This window comes from Borostomias antarcticus, assembly GCF_949987555.1.
Source record: "Borostomias antarcticus genome assembly, chromosome: 11".
Taxonomy (NCBI): domain Eukaryota; kingdom Metazoa; phylum Chordata; class Actinopteri; order Stomiiformes; family Stomiidae; genus Borostomias; species Borostomias antarcticus.
Genome location: NC_140244.1, coordinates 5685354 through 5711774, shown reverse-complemented (window position 1 = coordinate 5711774; position 26421 = coordinate 5685354). Strand labels below are relative to the sequence as shown.

The 26421-nt window shown below is 49.1% G+C and overlaps 1 protein-coding gene across 1 annotated transcript in view; it reads left to right on the top strand.

Annotated features, from left to right (window-relative positions):
* Positions 1–9133: 9133 nt before the first annotated feature.
* Positions 9134–26421, top strand: part of kif21b (kinesin family member 21B) — a gene marked incomplete at both ends in the record, with an annotated part of 83600 nt that continues 66312 nt past the window's right edge. Inside the window, one exon of the mRNA XM_084445755.1 lies at positions 9134–9174. Within this exon, the coding sequence (XP_084301881.1) occupies positions 9134–9174 (41 nt within the window). The remainder of the gene's footprint in view (positions 9175–26421) is intronic.

Here is a 26421-nt window from a genome sequence, read left to right as displayed (position 1 = left end):
AGTGGTGGTGGTGGCGGTCGCAGGACTGTTTCTATCTTTGCTGTGCTGCTGGGGATAAATGTGGAAAACTCAACATCCCAGAACGACAGGTGATGTTTGAGGGGGAGTGCGCGCGAGGAGAAGGTGCTGAAAGACCGTTCGCGCCTCAGAGTAGCAGCCCTCCCCTCGCCTTTTTCTTGAGAAAAAAAAATCTACTGCCGAGTTTGGAAGACACGATCAGTCAAGAGACCGTCTATTTCATTTCTTCCACACCTTCATCCACGTAGACTTGTAGACGCCACTTTTCTCGTCGTCTCGTAGGCTACAGTACGTTTCCAAATTGACTATACGTTTACAATGAAACATTCAAGAAACTCCATTTCATATTCGCATCCTATGATCTGAATCCCAAACTGGTATTTTTTCTTTGTGTTAGGATTCAATAGTTCCGTATTAAAGCACACAGTTTCCGCCGCCTCTTTGTTCTGACGCACGCCGCTCAGGACTTCAGAACCATGGACAGCTCCCGGTGCACCAGCTGACACGGGTTCGCTCCTCCAAAAACTTGACTAGCAGACCAGGGTGACCTGTGGACAATATTTGGGTCTCGGTCCTCTGAGTTGTTTCGGCTTCCTCCCTTCACCGTACACACACACACACACACACACACACACACACACACACACTCATTCTTTCTCTCACACATACACACACACACACACACACAATCTCTCTCTCCCTCTCTTTCTCTCTGTGTCTCGCGTGGTTTACAGGATTCAATTGAATGATTGATTGATGGTTAAAGGATACCTGGTGGGGATCGAGGGAGTTCTACTTTCACTTATTAACAAATAAAAGGGCCAGTTAGGCTAAGAAGCAATAGATCAAAACCAAAGCAAGTTAATTACTTATTTACAAGCTACTTTATATGTACATGTAGCCACTTTCAAAGATATCATAGTGTCAATTCAAATTTTATTATTTAAAAATCCTTACCGCCTTAAGTCTTTCTTCTTCGCCTTGTAACATGATTTCCAATGCTATGCCCTTTATTTGGCAAACAGAATGTCCGTGCTTGCGCGACTCGCCAGTAGATGGCGCTATAATATTATAATTTCAGTGCCACTTGTCTGATCAATACAAAAATCTGTTATGATTGATACATTTCTACACAGAGACTTTATAATTAAGCTACATATAGGCTATCTTTTGAAAATGTCCCTATATAATTACCAGCACTTAATGCCCCATGTTTGCATTCAAGGAATGAAAGCAATATTTAATGTGAAGTTTGCATTCTGTCAACAAAAGTTACTTATAAGATACTTCCGATGGCAATTTTTCAGAAACGAAAGGTTATTAATGTCAGTATATTTGTTTTACATATGAGCATCTATAATATTTCTATTTTCTACCACAGGCCCCACCTAATTACCCCATATGTGTAAATTGCTTTGGATAAAAGTGTTGGCTAAATGACCAAGATGTAAGTGACTTAATTACAATCCTAATTTACATATCGTATTGAATTAGTTGCTCATTTCCCAGTCAACTCTCACAATAGCCCACATAGACAACATAAAACATAATCATGACATTGAACGAGAATAATAGGCCAACAATAGCAACTGGCACCTGTCTCATTGCATAATTGTACAATATATCTCATGACTATTGATACAAATTAACGGCTCGCGAGACAATCGAACAAAGGCAAGGTCTCGTGGGAGGGGCGGGGCCGTTAAATCAATAAAGCGCGAGCGCTCATCTGCTCCATTCATCTCCTCCGCGCGCCGCTCTTCTCATGAATAGAGCCAGCCACGCGCTGCTGTATCGACACAAATCACCATCTGCTTCCGCTGATAGTCCTGGCTCAATGGGGATTGTTAAATGTCATGAATTCTGTTTAGGAAATTGGCGAGTAGGCTACATGTGATGAAATTATAAATAGGCATTCATTGGCCTTAAGTCTAGGAAGATTCCCTCTCGTGTCACGTCTTTTATCTTTGGTTTTGCTGTGAACTTTACGGTAGGCTAGTCTATAGGACATGTAGGCCTACAGTAGAATCTACTTAGGCCTACAACAATGGCAACTTCATCAACTGATATGATGACGATGAGAGTAAGAATAGCTATGCGTGAAGCAAAGATACAACTATCAGCTGATAATGTAATCTCCTGCCTTTGGGCCTGCTAGCGTTTAACAGCCCCTGTTTGCCTTAGAGTACAGCCACTGTAACAGTGCATGAAATAACTCTATAGGGTTCCACACACACCGCTGGCCTACTGTAGCTTAGTTTAATGACCCGTCTCAATGGGCCTATTTCATACAGTATTTCTTCCCCCCCCCAAGCCCTTTGTGAGAATCACAACATTGTAATGTTTGATTTGAATTGTTCTCTTCGGGAACTGGTATGACAAAGCACAAGCCTTTAATAGATAGATAGATACTTCAATGATCCCCCTAGGGGGAAATTTGGCATTCCAGCAGTGGAAAAATGAGAGCAAAGGTTGGAGCTGCGGAGTCTCGGAGGACAAACTGAACACGCTGGTGGGGAGGAGGGCCTGGTCTTTTGTGGGGCAACAACTGGACAGCCTGGAGTCTGTGATGGAGAGGAGGATGATGGACAAGCTGACGTCTCTTCTGGACAACCCCTCTCATCCCCTCCATGATGATCTGTGGCAGATGGGGAGCACCTTCAGAACGGTTCAAAGGTCATCCCACTATAACAGTGCTGTTGTGTGTTGTCTTCCTGAGCGTTGTGGATGTGTGCATACAGTATATGTATGTATTTGAGTATTATTGTACATGTATGTATAGCCTATATATATCCTACACTGATGCATATTGTAATTTTTCTTGTAATTTAATTCTATCTATTATGTATATTATCTATGTATATTCTCTAGTACGCTGTACTTTTTCCACTGTTGAAACCCACAAATTTTCCCCATGGGGATTATTAAAGTATTATCGATCTTACGGATTAAGCTTTTAAAGAGCTCTCCGCAGCAGACTTAAACTTTATGATAACAGCATCAACACATCAGCATCAACACTTCACCTGGCGCACGCAGGGGAATCACCTAATCCTTCATCTGCTTCCCTTTCAATATAATTTCCTACAATCTAAATTGCATCTTTAGCAGTTTGTCCTGTCTAGTCTCTGTCATCACAGTGTTTTTACACAGGGAAGGCCTGTTGATCTTCCAGCCCTCAGATCCATGTGTGGACTTTAAAGAGCGCCTTTGGAATGTCAAGGAGTGTGACCCTTTAACCCCTGGGAAACCCCTAGATTCTAATCAGCCAATCCCTAAAGGCACAATAGCATCTGAGGCTCACGTAAAGGTCGTTTGAATGGTGACTGGGCCTGAATAATAACTCGTTTTTGAATCGAGAGCAAGCACAACCTCTCATTTCCTTTTATGTATTTCTGAAAGACTGGTTGCTTAAATGCGGTGTTATTGTAGCCGTGTGTGTGTGTGTGTGTGTGTGTTCATACTGTGTTGATCTTGTGTCAATACACTCAGCTTTATTAAGTGATATCGTCCCAGCACTGGAGGTACAGTAGGCCAGTCATAACCAGGTTATACTGATGCACTCATACAGCAATCCAATTTTCATCTCCTGAATGGAGTGAGTATGTGTTTGAGAGAGAGAGAAAGAGAGAGAGGAAGAAAGAGAGAGAATGTGTGTGTGTGTGCGCTTGTGCGCGCGCGTGTGTGTGTGTGTTTGACTGCTATAGTATATGTGAATGTGTGTGTACTTTTGGGTGCTGCTACACACACATTGGCTATGTGAGCCAACACTCCCATTCCAGCGTGCTCTGTGTCCAGCTCTCTCTAAGTGGACTGAAGCCACCATAATGAGCATAAGTACTGTAGACCACAGTCAGAGCTCTGTTACCCTGTTGAACCCCGCTAGCCTCATCTCCCCCAGTCAACCCTGTTGAACCCCGCTAGCCTCATCTCCCCCAGTCAACCCTGTTGAACCCCGCTAGCCTCATCTCCCCCCAGTCAACCCTGTTGAACCCCGCTAGCCTCATCTCCCCCAGTCAACCCTGTTGAACCCCACTAGCATGCACTATGAATATGCCCTAGGTGAAAGCTGTGCACGTGTGTGTTTGTTTGTATGTGTGTGTTTGTAAGTGTGTGTGTGTGTGTGTGCGTGTGCATGCGTGTGTGTGTGTTTGTTTGTGCGTGTGTGTGTGTGTGTGCGCGTGTCTAGCACAAAGAGGCTCTATGCTCTCTGCTATCCTCTCCCCAGTGCGTTTCCATAGAAACGATGCCCTTAAGAGAAACGGAGACGGAAAGGAAGATGGAGGACCACGCCCAGATCAATACGAGATGGTCCCAAAAATACCCAGAATAATCATTATGCTCATTATCATACAATGATTACACATTACAATGAGATCATTAATGAAAAAAATCTGGAAATTTGAATTCAACTGGTTAAAAAGCAATTTTGCGAGGGTGGTATAAATTGCAAACGCCACATGAGTTCTCCAGGTCTGCTGCTCCCCTGTCTAATGTTAGCCAGTAGCTGTGCGTGTTGTCTTGGTGGTCTGTCCACCATAATCACTCTGTCGTAGTTGTTGTGGGAGTCTGTTTGGTCTCTCGGGCTAGCTGACATATGGTTTGCCTTAGCCCTTTGATGCACATGGCTGTCTGGTCTGTGTATGTGTGCGTGTGTGTGATGGGGGTGGGGGTCAAAGAACCACTCCAGTGTTCCTATTTGACCTCACTGTCACCCCCCCCCCACACACACACACACACACACACACCTCCTCTGACCCATGGCCGCCTTGTCCTGTGATGTGACACTAAATCAATCAATAACTGGATCATAACCCCCAGGCTATGCGAATGTTAGCTTCCCTCCACCCTCCACCCCACCCTCGCCTCCCACTGTGCCCAGCGTGAGGCGCCCTGGCCTGGGTAGAGGGGCAGTCGGACTGTGGGTCACTAGGCGCCCAGGGGGGGAGAGCTGTGATATATTCTACTGTCTCTCTCATGCTAATGAATGGTGTGAGGTGACCTCATTGCGTGCTGTGATCTACCCCTGTCAACCCCTGTCACTCACACGAGTACACACACACACACACACACACACACACACACACACACACAGGCTCACAGGAAGTCAGACACATCTTCACCAGAAAGTCTTGTAGCGAGTGTCAAGACTATATTATTATTATAAATAATAATAATAATAAAAAATAATGTGTTTATTTATATGGTGCCTTTCAAGATGCTCAGGGGGAGAAACACAGACAGATTTCACACACACACACACACACACACACACACATTGAGGCGATGCACAAAATTGGGAGAATGGTACCAAAAGAGAGGAAGACCTGAATGAACAGAGATGGAGAGAGGGGAGCTGTTTTTGGCTCTTTCTGGCAACCCAAGGGCACGCACACACACGCGCACACGCGCACACACACACACACACACACACACACACACACACACACACACACACACACTGACCTAGATAAGGTCACAAGCAGCTGAATGTGAGCATGGCTACTTTCTCTGTCTGCCTGTTCTTGTGATCCTCTGTCAGAGCCAAATCGTTCCCCAGTAGAAGGATAATAGACTGTCTGTGTCACCCTCTAGTGTGGCTTTGTCTCCTCCTCTCTCCCCTCTCTCTTCTCTTTAGGTGACATGGCACACACACAACAGAGGCTGCATGTGACACACACACACACAGAGCGTTGTGTCCAGGTGTCTCTCCTCCCCCTCCCCCCTCTCTGTGTGTTCAGTGGTGATGGCCTGAGGCCCAGGGTCCCTGTTCTGGTGCTTAGCAGCTGCCCACAAAAGGCAGTGTTACACACACAAACACACACACATGCGCACGCACACACACACCCACACAGGTAAGCACGTCACGCACACACACATGCGCACACACACACACACCCACGCAGGAAAGCACGTCGCGCACACACACACACACACACACACACACACACACACTCTTTACCTCTTACACACACTCTCGTGCATGGCCGGCCTCTCTCACACCCACCCACACACTCACTTGTATCCCTATACCTCTCTGACAGTGTGTCCCACCACCCCAAAAAGAACGACAAAAACCAGCCATCTTGAGGCCCAGCGAGGGAGAGACCAGCTAGGGAAAGACCAGCTAGGGAGGGACCAGCTACTGTAGAGAGGGACATCGCCAGTGAGTCGGCAAAACGCCGCTTACCTAATCCTCCAGCTCCAATTCAGGGTTTATCACGGTGAAGAATGAGAATCAGCTTATAGGGGACTTCAAAGCCAAATATAGCACAGCGCGCGTGACGGATTAGAGACACATCAAAGAATTTGAAAATATTACTGGGATCGGGCCTGATCCTCTATCTCTGTCTCTGTGTGTCTCTCTGTCTCTCTCTGTCTCTCTCTCTCTCTATCTCTGTAACTGACTCTAGCTCAAGGCTCAGGATAGCAGTGTCTGAGGAACATGTGATGTTGGGTGGCGTTCGGTGGCTGGGTTTCTTACTAGTTTTCGCTCTCAAAAACTACGATACGATACTTGAAGATGGAACAAAATATACAAATTAGTAGATAGTAGCACATAAATAGTTTCCCCCCTGTCGAGTGAGCAGTGTAGAATTCTCTCCGTCTCCCTGATGTGCCCCACTGGTATTTCTCACTACCGTGACACAAGACCTTGTTAGCTGCTTGAGCCGAAGCCTGGCCAAGCTCTGGGTGGTTTCGTGATTCGTCGTCAGTTCACCTGAGTATAGATGCTCAAGCACCATTCTCCAACTGTGAATGGGCTGTCAACACCACAATATTACTACTGGTGGACAAATAGCAGACGGCCGCCCGCTAAGTGTGTGTCAGCCCCAACTGATACTGTAACCGACACTGGAACTCCAACCCAAACTGACCCCGTAGAGCTGACCTCTAGACGACCTAACTGTTCAGTGTTCGGACTGGGACCAGGGTGTCAAAGCGCAGTCGGGCCACGGGATTGGCCAAACCAGCTGCGATTGTGTACACAGCAAACATGTGGGCCCCTGGGGCTCACAGTTAGAGGCAGCTGAACGGAAATATAGGAGACCAGAAATATTCTTTCATTTCACAGAAGCAACACAAGCCAAAGCAATGTCGTAACCCCCCCCCCCGGGATCAATAAAGCAGCCTACATTCCTGCAAGCTTGTTATATCATAGCCTTTAGTACTGTTATAAGACCATGTGAGTGACTTACTTGTAAATAATAAAGTGAGCGTTTTAGGCCTAATTGCAACTTTAAGGCACGTGCTGTATGCTGTTTGCGTGTTTCACAGCTGTTGTGAAATGTTCTGGTCCAAAGACTGGTCACCTGCGAGTTCTGTGGAAGGCAGAGCCAGACGCAGAGCGTTACCAACCGCTTCTGGAGAAAAACAAGAACATCTTGGCCCAGTTAATCGTGTGTTTGTGCATAATCTGTCTGGGTGTACGTGTGTGTGTGTGTTTTTGTGTGTGTAGGCATACCAGAGTGTGTGTTTCCAGTTGTTTAAGCGGGAGTGTGTTCCCTGTGGCTCATGGTAGATTGCGCCTGATCCCGCCAACTAGCTGGATCTTTAATCTACCTACGAACACATCGCTCTCCAGTAAGTATACCCCACCCGTTCCCCCGCAACCAGCTGATCCCAGGAACACACTGAGCCTTAATCTCCTGAGAGCAAAACACTGTTCCGTCTTTCCACACATCCTGCTTGTTTGTGAGGCCGACACAGGACTACGGTGTTAACGATATAGGACCTACTATATGACGTGATTGAGAGGGACTAATAAAGTTATACAGAATTCAAAATGTGCCGGTTGTGATTCAGTTGAGACGTTTGCGCTCGTGCCGAGCTTCAGTTTGTCCGATTTAAATCCCCTCGACAGAGAGCATGAGTCATAGGAGCAGGGCGGTTTCCTACGCAGGACGGATGGATGGGAAGCAGTAGGCAGATGTCAGGACATTTTTGCATATTTCTTCACGGTACTTATATGAGACTCATCCCCTGCCACAAGAACTGACTCTTTTTTTTGTAGCCTACACAATATCCCTGAAGCCATGGGCGGCTCTGAGCCTGAGAGCTCAGGTTCTATAGAAACCACACTGCATGAAGGGACCGAGGACTCAATTGGTGGACAGACAGGAGGACAGAAGAAGTAGAGAGGAGAGCAGAGGAAGGCAGATCCGATGAGAAGACTGGTGGATGAGGAAGAGAACAGAAACACAGAGGACAGGTGAAGTCAGGATTCAGAGGCTTCTGTGTCTCTGTCTTGTCTGTCTGTCTGGAATCATAGAATGGACTTCAGTTTCCTCTTTTGAAGAATTTTGACACAGGAAGGAACTGTGCAATTTCCTTTCTAACTCCTCCTAATCAGAGCACGCCCCAACTCCAGCCACGATCACAAACTCCAGCTCGCTCTTCTGCTTCGCTTTAGATCATGGCATATAACCCGCCTTGCTCGTTAAAGTCTGTTTTACCTTTAACCTCTAGAGCGTTATATCCGCGGCCCTTGAACCTGCCTCTTCTATGGGAAAATTCTCTGTTTTTATGACCACCTAGCGGGTGTCAGATATCGCTGCCCGGCACGGCAGCCTTGCTGGTTTGTGGTCAGTCCACAGAGAGTTAGTGAACGCACACCCACCGGGCTATCTGAGCGCTCTAATTGGTCTATTACGTGAGTTGGAGGCGGGAATATCTGATCTGTGTGGGGAAACTGCTGTCAATCCGGTGCAGTTACGCCCGCCCCCTTCTGCTCAGCGCATATTCAACGTGAGACACACACACACAGGCGGCCAACTCTGCGTGTCAGATGAGCGCCGAAAACGGTTCACACATCATGCACGTAGCTTAGCCTGAGATGACAGGATGTGGCGACTGAGAAGAGGAAAAGGAGAAGAGAGTCGGTCGAAACACTGAGATGTGATAAACGGTGGCTGCAGAAATGACTGAGACAGGAGCGGAGCTTTACCGTCGGCAGGTCTTGACAGCCAGCCTGGCGATCCCAACCTGACCCGCTCGGTCCAGCTGCGCTTTGTTTGATGCAACACTGGATTCGCACCTTTTTGACCTAAACTCAGAGAAATAGTTGCAATACTCTTCTTTCCCTACGCGAACCTTGGAAAGAGAGGGAGAGAGAATGGCGAGCCAAAACGACTGCTGTGTGAAGGTCTCTTTAAGGTAAGCCCCCGACGCGCTCCTGAATGGCCACTGACAGATTTCTGCCGACCTTTGCAGATCGCATTGTGTGTGTGCGTGTCTGTTGCCCGGCAATCAATTAAATTATCCCCCACACACATGTGCGCCCGCTCGGCTTACAGCCTGGCTGTAGCTCCGCGGGCAGAGAGGTAAACGCACCATTAAACGTCTTAGCTTATTTCGCAACCTACGGGTGGGTGCTGGTGCTGTCTGTAGCCTACCCATTGATAAAGCCGTGCATGTGGCATGTGCTCTTTTTAAGATGACGGCGGTATTTCCGTGCAGGTGCACAGCGCATAGCACGCTGTGTTATGTGGACTCTAGATCAGTCCGTCAGTCAGCAGGCCTACAGTATTGTGTGATCTGTTTGGGAGTCGTTTGAAAGGTCCACAGCCCAGGTGTGGCGGGCTATGGGCTTAATGGGGGTATGGGGCGTTTCTGTCAATGGCATATCACAATACACTCCGGCTCCGGCTCCATGTGATGTCTGGTCATGGACGTACAATGTCATAAAACAGCATGCTTGTATGTGAATGATGAATAGCCTACATGTGTTGCAAAATGGTTAAAACTGTAGAATGGCTCGCTGAGATTAGATTCTGCATGACACAAAGAGGTGGTCCTGTTTAAAGCAATGCCCTTCACCATCTTTGTTGAGGATGCACCCTAGCCAGCAGATAGGCGCGTTTGGCTATTGATCCTTATGGGAAATTAGTCTATTGGGTCTATGGAGTCTATTTTGCGTCAGGTCCGAATTTAGCTGAAAATTCCAAGTTCTTTAGGACAGTTAAATGGGGTTAGCTACATAGGCAATAGCCTTCATAATATGAGGCTCCATAATGCATAATATAAGGCATGACCTCGGTAGCCTAATTGGGGCTGTGCGTCCGCAGTCATGTGTCGGCTAGTCGCAGCCGGTTCGCCCCGAGCGAGGCGGCGGTCCGTCGGCCCATTGTCTATCCGTCTCCCACCGCACCGGGGATGAATCAGAGCGGTGAAAACGGCAGAGAAGCGGGCTTTTGAAGTGAACCGTGATATTGATGGCCCAATTTCCCGGGGCCGTGGCCCGTGTGTGCGTGTGTGTGTGTTAGTAGCTCGTTGTCAATCAGCCAGGAGCTCTTTGTACGCGCTCACAAAGGTGAATAGAGGAAGTGGGCTACTTTTTGCTGAGGCTTTTAAAAGAACCGAGAAGAACAGCTGTTTAGCCGACCTACACTACGGCTGGCGGTAGGCTATAGCCGTTCACAATGGGAAGTGGTTCGTTTAAGCCAGACGTTGGGGCAGGGCTATCGATTTATCGCGAGGGCCTTTTTAGGATAAATTATGCGCGAGAGTGAAGGTGAGGTGACATGTCAGTGCGCAGGTTACTTTTTCCGCACCTCCATCATTGCGCGGCTCGACGTGATACTGTAACCACAGGCAGTAGCAGCGCTAAGCTGTCATCTGTCTCTCTGCAAGGCTAAAAGGTCAATGACTGAGACGATGAATGATAGAAAAAGCGACGGGTGCTGTTCATTGACATTGGTTGGTGCGTTTCATTAACCTTTATTTAACCAGGTTTAAACCCACTGACATTAACATCTCTTTTTCAAGAGCGACCTGCATGGCCAAACAGTAGCCATACACACTTACATTGAAAACCATAAATCAGCTCAAAAGTGCCCTAGCTAGTAGAGTATAGCGCCCCCCCCCACACACACACTCTGACTGACTCTATTCCCCCTGCACCACTTACCACACGACCTCTGATTGTTCCAGTCACACACACACACACACACACACACACACACACACACACACATACACACACACACACACACACACACACACACACACACACTGCACTCACCCTACATAACACCGCTCACCCACCACACTACACTCTACACACTATACACACACTCACCACACCCCATTCTATATATAGTACACACACTGTGTGTTTGTTAAAATGTGCGCTGCATTTTGTTGCACTGTTTTCTGTACTGCATCTGCAGTGTCATGTCTTTGCACTGTGCTGCCCCATACTGCAGCCTCACCCCTAGTCAAGGTCCTAGTGTGTGTGAACCATATACATGACCAGGGGTGAAAATTAACTTTTTGGCTCACGGTGAGTTACCTGCCAAGGGGAATGTAGATGAAAAAATCTACCAACTAAGTATTTTTTTTTTTTCGGATAGCCTTCCGAAATCTAGTCGCCAATTGGAAATTTTACCTGCATTTGGCCGGTGGCAGGTGTTAATTTTCAGCCCTGTACATTACACTAATCAACAGATCTTGAGTCTTGATACACACTTTTCTATACATTTCTAGGCATGTCTTGCTACAACATGGGGCCACTTGTAATCAATCACAGACCCTCTCGTATCTCTTGTCACTTCGTTCCTGGAGGGTGGCACCGAAAGCCACGTTATGGGGACAGGAAGTGGGAAGCGTAAACATAGCTCACAGGGAGCAGGATGACTTCCTGGTTTCCCCAACGACAGCGCTGCTTTTCCTGGGAATGCCACTGATAGGAGGTGAAGAGAAAAACGTGTAATTACTCCCATACTGCACCCCCATTCTGTACAGAGCTAGGCCTACTGCACACACACACACACACACACACACACACACACACACACACACACACACACACACACACACACACACACACACACAGTTTCACTTCTCGCCCGTATTCTCCCTGTTGATGGCCTGTGATGGAGTGCTGCATCAGCCTGACTGTGAAAGATTTGTGTTCTGTAGCTTAGAGAAGAGAACCGTGTGTGTGTGTGTGTGTGTGTGTGTGTGTGTGTGTGTGCGTGCGCGTGCCGCGAACCATGTGTGTGTGGCTGTGCTGATGTACTCGTGCAGATATACACGCACACAGACCAGCACACAGACACACACGCACAGCCCAGCACACACACAGACACACACGCACAGACCAGCACACACACACACACACACGAACAGACCAGCACTCACAGACTAGCACACACACACACATACACGCACACACACACACACACACACAGATACATGCACAGACCAGCACACACACCTGCACGCATGCGCACGCACACACACACTCACACACACACAGACATACACAAACAGACCAGCACGCACAGACCAGCACACACACACACATGCAGACCAGAGTTCTTTTATGTGTAGTGTTGAGTCAGCATCCAAGCCTGTTATAAATAGACACAAAGACAAATCTGTTTAGCGTGATTCCTTGTGACGAGTAGCAGACAGAGATAGGTGATCATGAAGGACCGGGATCTTCGAGGCTGAGCTTCTTAGAATGCGTTTAATTGGTCCTGGGGCTGGGAGGTGTCAGAGGTTGGAAAGGCTAATCCCAGTTTTCAATTGATGTCAAATGTTGAAAAGAAATCTCCAAAATGGAGATAAGTGGTTTTCATCTGACAGCGGTGATGTGATGTCACTGACTGAACATCGGCTCAGTATTTCTTTTTGAAGAAAGCCTGGTTTATATATTCGCATGTCAGCTGTTCATACTCTGGAATTAAGACAAACGAGGCTGCGTGTGTCAACCTTGTGTTGTCTGTGTTCAGGGCTGTCTGTCTCTGTTCTGGATCAGAACATTCACACTGAGACCAAGCGTGAGCAGGACCGGCCCGGCTGGAGGAGCCCGGCCCGTTTACCAGCCTTCCACCGACGTTTAAAAAAGGGTTTGTTTTTGTTCATAGATGTATGTCCTGTGTAGGCTACCAGTCTCGTCTGTTTCCTGTTGACTGTGTGTGAACAGTGCGCTAGTGTGTGTGTGTGTCTGGGTGTGTGTCTGGGTCAGACAACTCTCCTGGGGGTCTGCACATAAAAAGGCTGGTTCTGGTGGGAACCAGTGTGGTTATATTGGTGTGTGTCTGTGTGTGTGTGTGTGTGTGTCTCTGTGTCTGTGTCTGTGTGTGTGAATGTGTGTGTGTGCGCGTGTGTGTGCGCGTGTGTGTGTGCGTGTGTGCGTGCGTGTGTATAATGATAGTTAATAGGAGGATAGGCCCCTGCCTGTAAGAGTGTTCTAGATCTTCAGGGCAGACCTATAATAGTCCGCTCCCGTCGAGACGCTTGGTTCCAACAACCGTAAAGTGCTTCTCTCCTCCCCCCCTTCCCAGAGGTAATTTACTGATTCAACCAGATTGGATAAGTGAAAACAGTGGTCTGGTCGCAGCAATGTCACTATCGCAGCCATTCCAGATCAGCGGCGAGCATTCCTCAAGGCGGAGAAGCAGAGGATGTCGCTCTAAAGGGGGAGTTCACCCAAAATCCAAAGTTGCATATTTGGCTCCTTTTCTGTGAAGTATTCTCTAGACAAAAGGAAACGCCCGTCCGAGGAGAGTGTAGACGCAGATGAAATGGGACGAGGCCGCAGATGCGCTTCCTGTTCCACAGGGTCACACGGCGTTTGATCCCTGCCCCCCAGGAGACCGGCCGGTCATTAGAGAAAGTAATTATGTGCTAATTGGCGGGTCTATCGGGAGCGGAGCGGGACGATGGCTAGTGCACACAGAGCGGCCGTCAGCCCGGTCAGTAGGTTTGGCTGCGGAGGACGAATCGCAGCTGATGAAAGATCCCCCCCCCCCCCCCCGTTAGATGTTTTTTTTGGTTCGAATCCAAGAGCCGAAACGCTCTGTTCCTAATTCCTCAAACCGCGAGTACAGCTTGTCTCCTAGACCCTAGCTCTAGCTGGAACCTTAGGCCAGCTGTGAAGCATCAACAGAGTCTTTACAGTACGTACAGTAACAGTGCGAGCACCTGTAAGTCATCTAGAATGACGGGAATGCTGGTTATCTACGTCAATGATTATTTAAAGGGCAGTGAAAGTAGAGGACCCTGCTGGACACGCATTCGGGATTTTAAAGGGTGGTAGTAGCTGCCCGCTCGGCTGCCTGTTGTATAACAGACGTTGGGTTATGTTGCGTAAGCGGCGGGCCAAAGGCATGCGTCTTTGTTCACATGAGAGAAACTCAGCGTGGGTTTAGCTCAGCTCGCCAAGTCACGCTGATTAAGACGGGATTGAAAACGATAACAATTCCGGGCCCGGTCTGGCCTGAGCACAGGCTAGCCCCTAACACTCCTACGCTACGGACGTCTGAAGGGCCATCGCTCACACCTATCCAAGCGCTTCCGATCTTTGAAAACTAAACAGAGAGGCTCTTGGGGGTTTCTGCTGCCAGGTTTGTGCTGCTTAGCTCCGGCTGGCCCGGGTTTCTGCTGATGAACTCCCTTCTGGTGCATTAGAGCTCCCAGACGGTGTGTGTTGTTGCAGAATGACTTCCTGTTAGGCCGCCTGGGGCCTCCCTCCACTTCCTGTCTGCTTCCTGTGTCAAGATGACGACTGATGACCTGCTTGAAAGCAGAAGAAGAAAGATAGGAAATTATGACTTTGTGAGGTTCAAGAGTTTCTTGGGGGGAGGGGGGGTTCTTAACTTGGCTGTTGACAATTGAAACTTGGTATTCTGTATTCAGTTGACACACACACACACACACGCGCACAGAGCATCATTTGAATTCTCACAGGTTTGAAAGTCTGTCAGTTGGGCCATTTGCATGCTGGGATATCAGATGTGGGTCAGGAAAGGAAGGTCACGGCGGCGCGCTGCTCTTCCCTCTCACAGGTCTCTCCCCCGCGGTGCTGACAGATGGACGCTCTTCTTCTGATCTCTCTGACTGATGTTTACACCAGATCACGACATCTGGCTGAACCTGGAGAGAGAGAGAGGGAGGGAGAGAAAGAAATGGAGAGAGAGAAAGAAATGGAGAGAGAGAGAGGGACAGGGAGAGGGACAGAGAGAGGGACAGAGAGAGGGACAGAGAGAGGGACAGAGAGAGAGGGAGAGAGAGAATGAGTGTCAATTGAATCTCTCCTTCTGGATTTGAGTCAGACGGGAAGAAAAGACGAGTTGTTCCTATGATGAAAGAGAAAGAGAGAGAGGGGGGGGATGATGAAAGAGAAAGAGAGAGAGAGGGGGGGGGGGAGAGAGACGGAGAGAGGAAGAGGGAGAGAGAGGGAAGGAAAACAGGAAGTGTCTGTCTCCTCGTGTCTAAAGGGTCACTGTCAAATAAACATCAGTTCTCAGTGAAACAAACAAGCATTTCTATCAATTGTGTGTGTGTGTGTGTGTGTAGATGTGTGTGTGTGTGTGTGTGTCTGTCTGTGGCCTCAATGTGTGCATAATTCTGAGGGCACAGCTGCACCCATCCTCTGTATTCCCAGAGAGAGAGAGAGGGGGGGGGGAGGGATATAGGGAGGGGGGGAGAGAGAGAGAGAGAGGGGGAGAGGAATATAGGGAGGGAGGGAGGGAGAGGGGGAGAGGGATATAGGGAGAGAGGGATATAGGGAGGGAGGGGGAGAGGGATAGAGGGGGAGAGGGATAGAGGGGGAGAGAGATATAGGGAGGGAGGGAGAGAGAGAAAGAGAGGGGGAGAGGGATATAGGGAGGGAGGGAGAGAGGGAGGGGGAGAGGGATATAGGGAGGGAGGGAGCTTAGGCGCTGTGTCTAGTCAGAGGAGAGGAGAGGGGGGAGAGAGAGAGAGGGGGAGAGGGGGAGAGGGATATAGGGAGGGAGAGAGGGGGAGAGGGATAGAGGGGGAGAGGGATATAGGGGGAGAGAGATATAGGGAGGGAGGGAGAGAGAGAGAGGGAGGGAGGGAGGGAGAGAGAGAGGGAGAGGGGGAGAGGGATATAGGGAGGGAGGGAGCTTAGGCGCTGTGTCTAGTCAGAGGAGAGGAGAGGGGGGAGAGAGAAAAATAAATTAAAAATCAAGACCTGGACTGAGCACTTGGACTTGGTCCCCGGGCGCCATGAACGATGTCTGCCCGCTGCTCCCGGATGCCCCTGGAGGAGGACGGCTTGGATGTCAGAAATGCAGGGAATGGTTTCCACCGGCGACCCCCAAAAAATTGTGTGTGTGTGTGTGCGTGCTGTGCCGCCTCTCACTGTGTGTGTCACATGTGGCCGAATAAAGAACCCCCCCCACCCGAACTCGGGTCCTGTAATTTGGAAAGAGAGGGGGGGGGGGAGAGGGAGAGAGAGACCTCAGGTGCTGTGTCTAGTCAGAGGGAGAGAGAGAGAGAGCGAGAGAGGGGGAGAGATTGAGAGAGGGAGAGGGAGAGAGAGACCTCATGTACTGTGTCTAGTCAGAGGGAGAGAGAGAGAGAGTCCTCAGGTGCTGTGTCTAGTCAGAGGGAGAGAGAGAGAGAGAGAGGGGGAGAGATTGAGAGAGAGGGAGAGAGAGACCTCAGGTGCTGTGTCTAGAGAGAGAGAGAGAGAGAGAGAGAGAGCCCTCAGGTGCTGTGTCTAGTCAGAGGGAGAGAGAGAGAGAGAGAGTCCTCAGGTGCTGTGTCTAGTCAGAGGGAGAGAGAGAGAGAGAGAGAGAGAGAGAGAGCGCCCTCAGGTTCTGTGTCTAGTCAGAGGGAGAGAGAGAGAGCGCCCTCAGGTTCTGTGTCTAGTCAGAGGGAGAGAGAGAGAGGGAGAGACAGAGAGAGACCTCAGGTTCTGTGTCTAGTCAGAGGGAGAGAGAGAGAGAGAGAGAGAGAGCCCTCCGGTTCTGTGTCTAGTCAGAGGGAGAGAGAGAGAGAGAGAGAGAGAGAGAGAGAGAGCCCTCCGGTTCTGTGTCTAGTCAGAGGGAGAGAGAGAGGGGGAGAGAGAGAGAGGGAGAGAGAGAGGGAGAGAGAGAGGGAGAGACAGAGAGAGACCTCAGGTTCTGTGTCTAGTCAGAGGAGATAAAGGGGTTCATCTTTGTAGTCAGCACGACGGAGAGAGGAGCTGATGAGATTTGCAGGAAAACCTAGAATTCAGTGGGATGACAATAACACACCATCTCTTCCAACTACAACCCTTCCCCCAACCTGGGCCCCTCACCCCCCCATCCTCCCCCTCCTCGCACCCCCCCCCTCCATCCCCCCCCTCCCCTCCATCCCTCCATCCCCCTCTACAGTTTCTACCTCTCCCTTGTCATCATTCTGTCTCTCTAGTGCTTAAGCGACTGAACAGTAGTATTGTGACTGGACTGAATGGGATAATAGACTCTGAATACTGCTCTCTCTCTCTCTCTCTCTCTCTCTCTTTCTTTCTTTCTTTCTCTCTCTCTCTCTCTCTCTCCCTCTTTGTCTCTCTCTCTCTCTCTCTTTCTCTCTCTCTCTCTTTCTCTCTCTCCTTTTCAGTATTCTGGCAGTGCAGTAGGCGTTGATTGTGTTTCCCGGTGGGGTTCATTTCAATCTCAGATCAGTTCATGAAAATAATATATTTATGGTCAAACTGAACTGACCAGGGTCAGGGCTAGTGGCAATATGAAATGAATAGGCGCTTCTTGACTCATTTGAATAAGGATATCCACCTGGTTCCAGGAATTGAGGTTTATACAATAGCCTACAGTGTCATCCATCATTAACCGGGTTCAAGTAAAACTGACCCCACTCTGTTGAATGAAGCAGTCGTGCTGTTCTTCAATTAGCTCCTCGCCTCACCCACGCTCCTCTCTTCGTGAGTGTGTGTGTGTGTGTGTGTGTGTTCGGTGGGTGGGAGGTGTGTATGCACACATGTGCGTACTTGTTAGCATTCGTGTGTGTGTGTGTGTGTGTGTGTTTGGTGGGTGGGAGGTGTGTATGCACACATGTGCGTACTTGTTAGCATTTGTGTGTGTGTGTCCACTCTCTGTCCGCTTGTCTGGAGCGCTGATGTTAGGGTGTTTATTTATGAAGAGGTTTGACCAGCTGGCTCTTATCTAAGCACCTCCAGCACTAAGTAGCTTAATGGCTGCTGGAGCATGTCTATGAGTGTGTGTGTGTGTGCGCGCGCGTGCGCGTGTTAAGCCCATGTAACTGTTGCTTGTTGTTATTTAAGCACAGAAAACACTGACTACCTAAGTGTGCAGCCTTATCTGGAGACCAGATCTGCAGAAAGTTTTTCATCTTTTTTTCTCGGAGGAGATGACTTGCATTTCCTTATCTCAACAGAAGCGACAAACAGTGTGTTGTGGTCACCCGGCAACGGCCATAGCCAAAGGCTATGCTCACAATAGTTCCCAGGCACACATAATGTACTTGTATGAAGTTAAATGTCGCGATTCATTATTGGCTATGGATCATTTTTTTGCTATCATACAGTATGGGCACGAGGTATTGTAGGTCTGCAGTGCTGAGACACGGGTTACATATAATATAAACAGACAAGCCTGAGCTAGCAGCCTGCGGGGGCTAACAGGGTATGTTAGCGCTAATGCTAAACGCTGTCTGGCAGACAAGGGGAGATGCTAACGCTGAAGCTGACCCGACCCCTGGGGAAGGCTTAGTCAGGGCTGGTCTGACCAGGCCATGGGGGGGGGGGGGTGGTCGGGGGGTCACTCTGGGACAGAGAGGGAGAGAGAGACAGAAAAAGTGTGTGTGTGTGTGTGCGCATGCTTGCGTGCATAGCCATAACACGGCTCAGCTGGTGTTTCAACTGCGTGTGTGTGTGTGTGTGTGTGTGTGTGTGTGTGTGTGTGTGTGTGTGTGTGTGTGTGTGTGTGTGTGTGTGTGTGGTGTGTTTGTTTGCATGTCTGCATGTGCTCATGCAGAGAGAGGCGCTAGCTTAGCTGTCCCCTCGGGCAGTGTGTCTGGGTAATGTAGACTAGAGTAGTAAAGGCAGTGTTTCTGGGTAATGTAGTCTAGTGTAGTAAAGGCAGAGTTAATAAGGCCAATCAAAATGTGTTCGCTCCATAGCACACAAACAGGGCAATATGGTGGAGGGCAAGTCTACAGATGCTTGTGTGTGTGTGTGTGTGTGTGTGTGTGTGTGTGTGTCTTCCATTCCATATGCTGTACAGAGGAAGTTGAGCCTTAAAGAAGGCTGTTTGAGAGATTCGTGGGCTAATTATGTGCCTAGTAATCATGGCTCTGGTCTGTGTGTCGGCTGTTGCTGTGTGCATGTGTGTGTGCGTGCGTGTGTGCGCGTGCTTGCGTGTGTGTGTGCGTGCACGTGTGTGTGTGTGTGTATGTATGTATGTATGCGTGTGTGTGTGTGTGCGCGTGTCTGTGTGTGTGTGTGTGTGTGTGTTTGGTGTAGAGAAGTCACCATCTTGTAAGTAGGCTGTACGTTTGATCATAGTCTGGAAGAGGCTTTCCTTACCAAGGTGTTCAAATATCAACCGCTCAAAGGTGCGATCACGCAGGTTGGATATGAATGTAAACTGCTGGTGTTTATATTTGGTAGCCTAGGAAATGACCACAGACTAGTCATGAGGTGTCTACAGATGGCAGGAATGCCCAAACCAAAAGCTAAAGCACTGACAAAATTCTGTTCATTGTCTGTGATAAGTGGAAGTCATCATATTTCGAGGAGATGTTGCTTCCTGTATCCTCAGACTGTCTGCTACTGGGATGTGATGTAAGGCAGTCAGTGAGTGTCTAATGCTTCACATCTATTATTGTTTGTGTTCAAGATTTTGTTGAATTATGTGAACACAAATGAAGTAATTCGAATGTGTGTACTTTATGTGTGTGTATGTGTGTGTGTGCATGTGTGTCTGACCTTGGATTTGGTGCAGAAACAGGATATAAAGGGAATCTGAACCTGGCCTCTGGGATGCCTGTGTATGTGTGCGTGTGTGCGCGTGTGTGTGCGTGCGCGTGTGTGTGTGTGTGAAGGTGGGAGGCAGTAGGGCATGGATGATGCCTGTGTGTGTGTGTGTGAAGGTGGGAGGCAGTGGGGCATGGATGATGCCTGTGTGTGTGTGTGTGTGTGTGTGTGTGTGTGTGTGTGTGTGTGTGTGTGTGTGTGTGTGTGTGTGTGTGTGTGTGGAATATGAACTCACACACAGCGTACTGGTTCACATTCTGGACGTTTGTGTTCATCATTCCGGTCATTTCTGCGCGTGTCTCTTCATGTCCAGCGCCGTTTTCATGCGGAGAAAATGCAAACCCCCCCCCCCCCCCGGCGTATCTCAGTGTAGACTGGCTGTAGACCGGCTCCTGGGTCGGTCTGTTTTCTAATCATATCAGAGCTCTTTCTGAGCCTCAGATAATCGCCGTTTACCAGGGCGGCTTTAGATCCGACTGACACGCCTCCTCCTACCACGGGGTTCGCTTTGCACACTGTCCTAATTCGCCGGCGAGCAACTGAATATTTGCAGAATTTTGAATTCATGGTGAAATTGTTAGAAAGTGTTTGAATATTTCCATAGAGCAGTCTCATGTGGATTCATATTTCCGTACAGCAGTCTGGCCTCACTGTCTGCAACAGGATGAACAGGACGGCTGATTTAATCCACCCCCCCAACCCCCGATCTACCCCCCTTTCCCAGGACGATGAGTTGTGTGTGTGTGTGTGTGTGTGTGTGTGTGTGTGTGTGAGCGGTGTATCTGGCTAAGAGATAGAGAGAGGGGGTGGGTGTCCTCAGGGACTGACCCAGAATCGTCTCCGCTGGGGCAGAATGACGGGGCTCCTTTGTGACATCAGACTCGTGGTGGGAGGGGGGGGAGGAGGGGGGAGGGAGGAGGATGGGGGGGGGGCTGTTGGAGCCAGCGACCCCCCCCCCCCACACACACACCCCCCGGCAGTACCAGAGAACACACACACACCACACTCTCACCGCTCCAGACGGCGTCCCCAGCAGGACAGGAGATTTGGACGGTGGTTTAATACGTATTGAGGAGGCTATGGATTGCCTGTCAGTCTGTCAATTTAGCATTCGGACAATCCAGGCAATTTACAGATCAGTGGGTTTAGCATCGATTTAAAGAAAAGAGAGAGAGAGAGGGTGAGAGAGAGAAGGAGAGGGAGAGAGAGAGAGAGGAAATGAGCTGACAGGAGGGAAATGAAGTGAGTTGATGATGTTTCTAATCAATCTCTTCTCTCAGGCCCTGAATAAAAGAGAGAGAGCAGAAGTAATCACCTGCCTCTCTGGCTCTAAGCCGGTCTCTCCCCCGTGTCCGCGTGTGACCCCGTGAACTGCCGGCCAATCCCAGGTCCTTCGGCGAGGCAGTCTCTGTAGATGAATGTCATATTTGAGACCTCCCGTGCGGTATCCCCCGGGTCCAAGTGCCTGACCGCTGAGCCTCCCATGTTCTCTGGTCGCTGAGTCCAGTCTGATTGTTTTCATGAGGCTGAGCTCCAAAGCCTCTCACCCCATGTGACCAGACAAGCCTGCCTCTGCATCCAGGCATACCTGTGGGAGGTCACAGGACTGTGTGTGTGTGTGTGTGCTAGCCTGTGTGTGTGTGTGCGTGTGCGTGTGCGTGTGCGTGTGCTTGCCAGGACCATGCAGTGCGCCTCGCGTCTCTACCGTGTGAACACAGCCTAATGAGTTCAACACAACCCAACACTAACCTCAACAACTAGCAGCAAACAAGCCCAGATGATCTACACTAGTTACAGTGTTCAGATGATCTACCTACACTAGTTACAGTGTTCAGATGATCTACCTACACTAGTTACAGTGTTCAGATGATCTACCTACACTAGTTACAGTGTTCAGATGATCTACCTACATTAGTTACAGTGTTCAGATGATCTACCTACACTAGTTACAGTGTTCAGATGTTCTACCTACACTACAGTAGTTAGTTTTAAGATGTTCTACCTACACTAGTTACAGTGTTCAGATGTTCTACCTACACTAGTTACAGTGTTCAGATGATCTACCTACACTAGTTACAGTGTTCAGAAGTGTGACTTGAATTCATGGTTGTTGTGCTCAGGAGACTGTGTTTGTGCGCGTGTGTGTATGTGTGTGTGTGTGTGTGTGTGTTTGTAGGTTCCAGGGCGGGGTTCACAGTCAGAGTGTGAGTTATAGAGAACGTGGCACCGCAATCTCCCAGAGTGAACTTAGCAGCATCTAATCAGAGGGCTGGGTACGGTTCCCCTATAGAACGGGGTGGAATGTTCTACTGGAGCCTGGTTCTGGTGCAGCTGCTTCCTGCATCTGTTCTACAGTACTGTCCCGTTATGGAAGTCCATGTGAAGTGAGATGGGAAGGAACTACACGATTTCATTGGCTGGACAATAATTCATATTTACAGCGACAGCGTCAGGCAAGAGAGAATGTTTTCGGTGGCGTTTGTCTGTCTGTTAGCAGGATTACGCCAAAACTACTAGACTCATTTTCATGGAACTTGGTGGAAGGATGTACAGTAGCACCGTCCAACTTAGAACCCAATACATTTTGGAGCGGATCCGAATCACGGGCCGGATCAACGAATGAAAACAGAAATTCGAATGAAGCCAGCTCCCTGTGTGGGGGCGCTAGAGACACGGGGTTTGGACTGGGGTGTGCGGGGGGAGAGCCCGGAGTGCACTGCACCGCCCCCCCGCTGGCTGTGACCCGAGGGGGGCGCCACAGAGCCGCCCAAACACGGCCGCCCAGTCACCTCCAGTCATTTTTTGGACTTGGGCTCAGGAGTGCTTATATTCACTGTCAATGGGGGGGAGTTGAAACGGCCATATCTTGACATAGGAAGGTCACAGAGACACAGGGTTTAGACTGGCATAAAGCTCTCAACATAACGTTTGCAGCAATAACAAACATGTCCTATATAGAGCCACGAGGTGCGTTCATGGGCGGAGGCCTGAGTTCTTCGAGCACCATTTCTCGTTGTGACTGCAGAACATGTCCTGTTAATATAGGCTGGTCGTGATTCTGGGAAGAGTCTTGTTCCCACCGAGGAATAGAACCATGTGAAGACCCCCATGACCAGTAGCTGGCACCAGAGGCTGGCACTAGAGGCTGGCACTAGAGGCTGCACTAGAGGCTGGCACTAGAGGCTGGCACTAGAGGCTGGCACTAGAGGCTTGCTTGCACTAGAGGCATGCACTAGTGTAGAGGCTGGCACTAGAGGCTGGTACTAGAGGCTTGCACGAGTGTAGAGGCTGGTACTAGAGGCTGGTACTAGAGGCTGGTACTAGAGGCTGGTACTAGAGGCGTGCACTAGAGGCTGGTACTAGAGGCTGGTACTAGAGGCTGGTACTAGAGGCTGGTACTAGAGGCTGGTTCTAGAGGCTGGTTCTAGAGGCTGATACTAGAGGCTGGTACTAGAGGCTGACACTGTCCCTGTTTCATACACGTTCATCATCACACACAGTTGAATTACCCTGTCATCCTCTCCAAAAACTCTATACAGTTTGTGTGAAATATCTCCCAACCCATCCAACTCCTGACCTCCTGATCCAGGGATCTGGCCAGTCCTCTCTCTCACCAGGCTGCTCGCTGACCTCTAGCCAACCGGTCTGTGTCTCGCCAAGCCCTCAGGCCAGCCAGATGACCAGGTGCCCTCTCCCCACGCTGGCTAGCGGGGGCGCCATATGACCGTCTGCCAGTCTTCCTGCCGGCCTGGCGCTCTGGAGGGGCGGTGTGGTGGATCGGGGGCCCAGACTGAGGGACGGCTTAGCTGAATGGCCTTGGGGGGAGACTCTATGGTGGGCCGACGTCTGTCAACACACACACACACACACACATACGCATGTACACATGCGCGCGCCCACACACACACACACACACACACACACACACACACACACACACACAGACAAACAGACATGCACGCATACACAATACACAGCATTATCACCAGACAGTTGCAGACAAACACTGTACGTTTGTGGATGGATGAATTCAGTGACCTGTGATTGACCGAGGGATAGAGAGAGATGAAGAGGTGACGGACTGGTGGAGGGCAGTAATAAAGTCATAATGTTGGATTCACTGGGATCACTGGGATCACTGGGATCACTGGGAATCAATATGGAGCAGGCGGACAGTCAGGTGAACACTGTAGAAGGTCTTTAGCTGTTTAACACATCGTCTGTGGAAATCCACCAAACTCCAGGTTCATGGCACCTCAAAGAGCTTTGAACCAAACTCAGTCGTATGGTCAGGGGCGCGAGGGCCCCCTATTCCGCCAATCTCATCTCCACTTGTAGGAGAAATCCCAAAGTCCTATTTGACACAATTAGTGATATCGTGAGGCGCTTCACAGAATTATAAACACAAAGAACATGTCATATTTTACTTGTTCATACAAGCAAATGTACAGTAGGACACATTTAATTAGTAGATATTATACCAAATGAACTTTACTTACTTGCATTGCCACTGTCAAAAGGAACCCTGAAACATATTAGCACCATTTGGGAAAAGGAAACCAGGAATGATGTTAGAGCTAAACTTTTTTTTTTTTAAACCAAATAATTACCTCAAACCTAAACTTGGCCTATATGTAGTTCAGTCAGACTGAACAGAATGTGCCATCATTGAACTGGACACCTTTCCCATCTGTTTAAAACGGGGTCAACCTGAACAATGAGTCCAACAGTCGATGTTTTGTTCAGTCCGTGTTTGTCACTGTGCTGAAGAGCTCTCTGGTTTCAGCTCTCAGACACCGATATGCCCTCAGCTCCGCCGCTAATGCAGGCCAGACCAAGACGCTTCTCAGGCCGTTTCATCAGCCTCTGACATCTGACGCCTAATGAATTGTGAATTGGTTATTATAATGTGTGTGCGTGCGCGTGTGTGCGTGCGTGCGTGCGTGTGCGCGTGTGTGTCCGTGTGTGTGTGCGCGTGTGTGTTGGTGTGAGTGTGTGTGCGCGTCCGTGTGTGTGTGTGTGTGTGTGTTGGCGTGTGTGCGTGTGCGTGTGTGTGTGTGTGTGTGTGTGTTGGCGTGTGTGCGCGTGTGTGTTGGTGTGAGTGTGTGTGCGCGTCCGTGTGTGTGTGTTGGCGTGTGTGCGCGTGTGTGTTGGTGTGAGTGTGTGTGCGCGTCCGTGTGTGTGTGTGTTGGCGTGTGTGCGTGTGCGTGTGCGTGTGCGTGTGTGTGTGTGTGTGTTGGCGTGAGTTAGGGAGAGATTGCAGTAAACGAGGGAAGGGAAGTTCATCTCGCATCCTCTTTGATACATAATACTGCATCAGCTGAACAGAATATGACAAAGCAGTTTTCGCTGCATGTTCTCTATGGCGTTTTTAGCGTGTAACATGAGAGCAGGTGACGCACGGTGGCCGGCCATCCAAAACCAGGACGCGCGGGGAAGGCGCTGCAAATCAACAGGAAGTTACAGAATAGCAGAACAACCCCTCTCACCATCTACCTGGAACAAAGACGACCTATTATTATCCTTCCTCAAAGGACAGACTGAAACGCAGTCCAGTCGAACAGAGAGTGACTGTGAGCTGGCTGGGTTTGATGGATGATTATGTTGGGTATAATGATGAAACGACCCTGGAGCTACTGCCTACCTGCAACAAACAAACTAATCTTAGCCTGTTACACAAAGAACAGAACGCAAAGAATAGAACACAAAGAACAGAACGCAACGCAGCAGAATTGAATAGAGCTGATTTAAAATAGACTGTTTTTGATTGGCTGATCTTTCTTCTCAGCTCAGTAGCTATGGGAATAAGCAGCTCCTTTCAATACTTGAAAAGGAAGGTTGTCCTTGGAAAAACAAAGCCCTCAAAACCCTAATCAAGCCGAAAATAGTCTACTTGTTTCATTATTCCCGCATTTTACCACAGAAATGAGCCTTTGTGAGCTGTAGCTGTTGCTATATCGGACTTAGCATGTTTATTGGTCTTGTTTGCTGACAGTGATGCTTCTTTTATAAGAGGCCCCTTGTGTTCCATGCTACTGGAAGTCTCCCGCTACTAGCCTAGCGATAAGCTTGTTTTTCAGCGTGGACTCCAGAGAGACACTCAGAGAGAAGCTCTGGCTCTTCAGAGAGCCGCAGTCAATGACCCCATCTGACACACACACACACACACACACACACACACACACACACACACACACACACACACACACACAGGCATGCATACACACGTGGATGTGTCAGTTCAGGCTAATCCTAATCCTTATGTGCGTCTACGTTCCAGGAGTGATAAGCAGAGGTACAGTTATTCTTATGAGAGGGAGAGAGAGAAGAGAGAGAGAGAAAGGAGAGGAGAGAGAGTGAGAGGGAGAGAGAGAAGAGGGAGGTAGAGAAAGAGAGGGAGAAGGAGAGATGGAGAGAAAGAGATAGATAAAGAGAGCGAGAGGGAGAGAGTGAAAAGCTCTTACATAATCACTAATCACCTCAAACACACAGAAATGTGAGTTACCAGCAGGATCAGCCTGCCTCTCAGCTAACGCAGTCATGTGTAGGATCTAGAGTAGGATCTACAGTAGGATCTATAGTAGGATCTATATAGTAGGATCTACATTAGGATCTATAGTAGGATCTATATAGTAGGATCTACAGCAGGATCTATATAGTAGGAT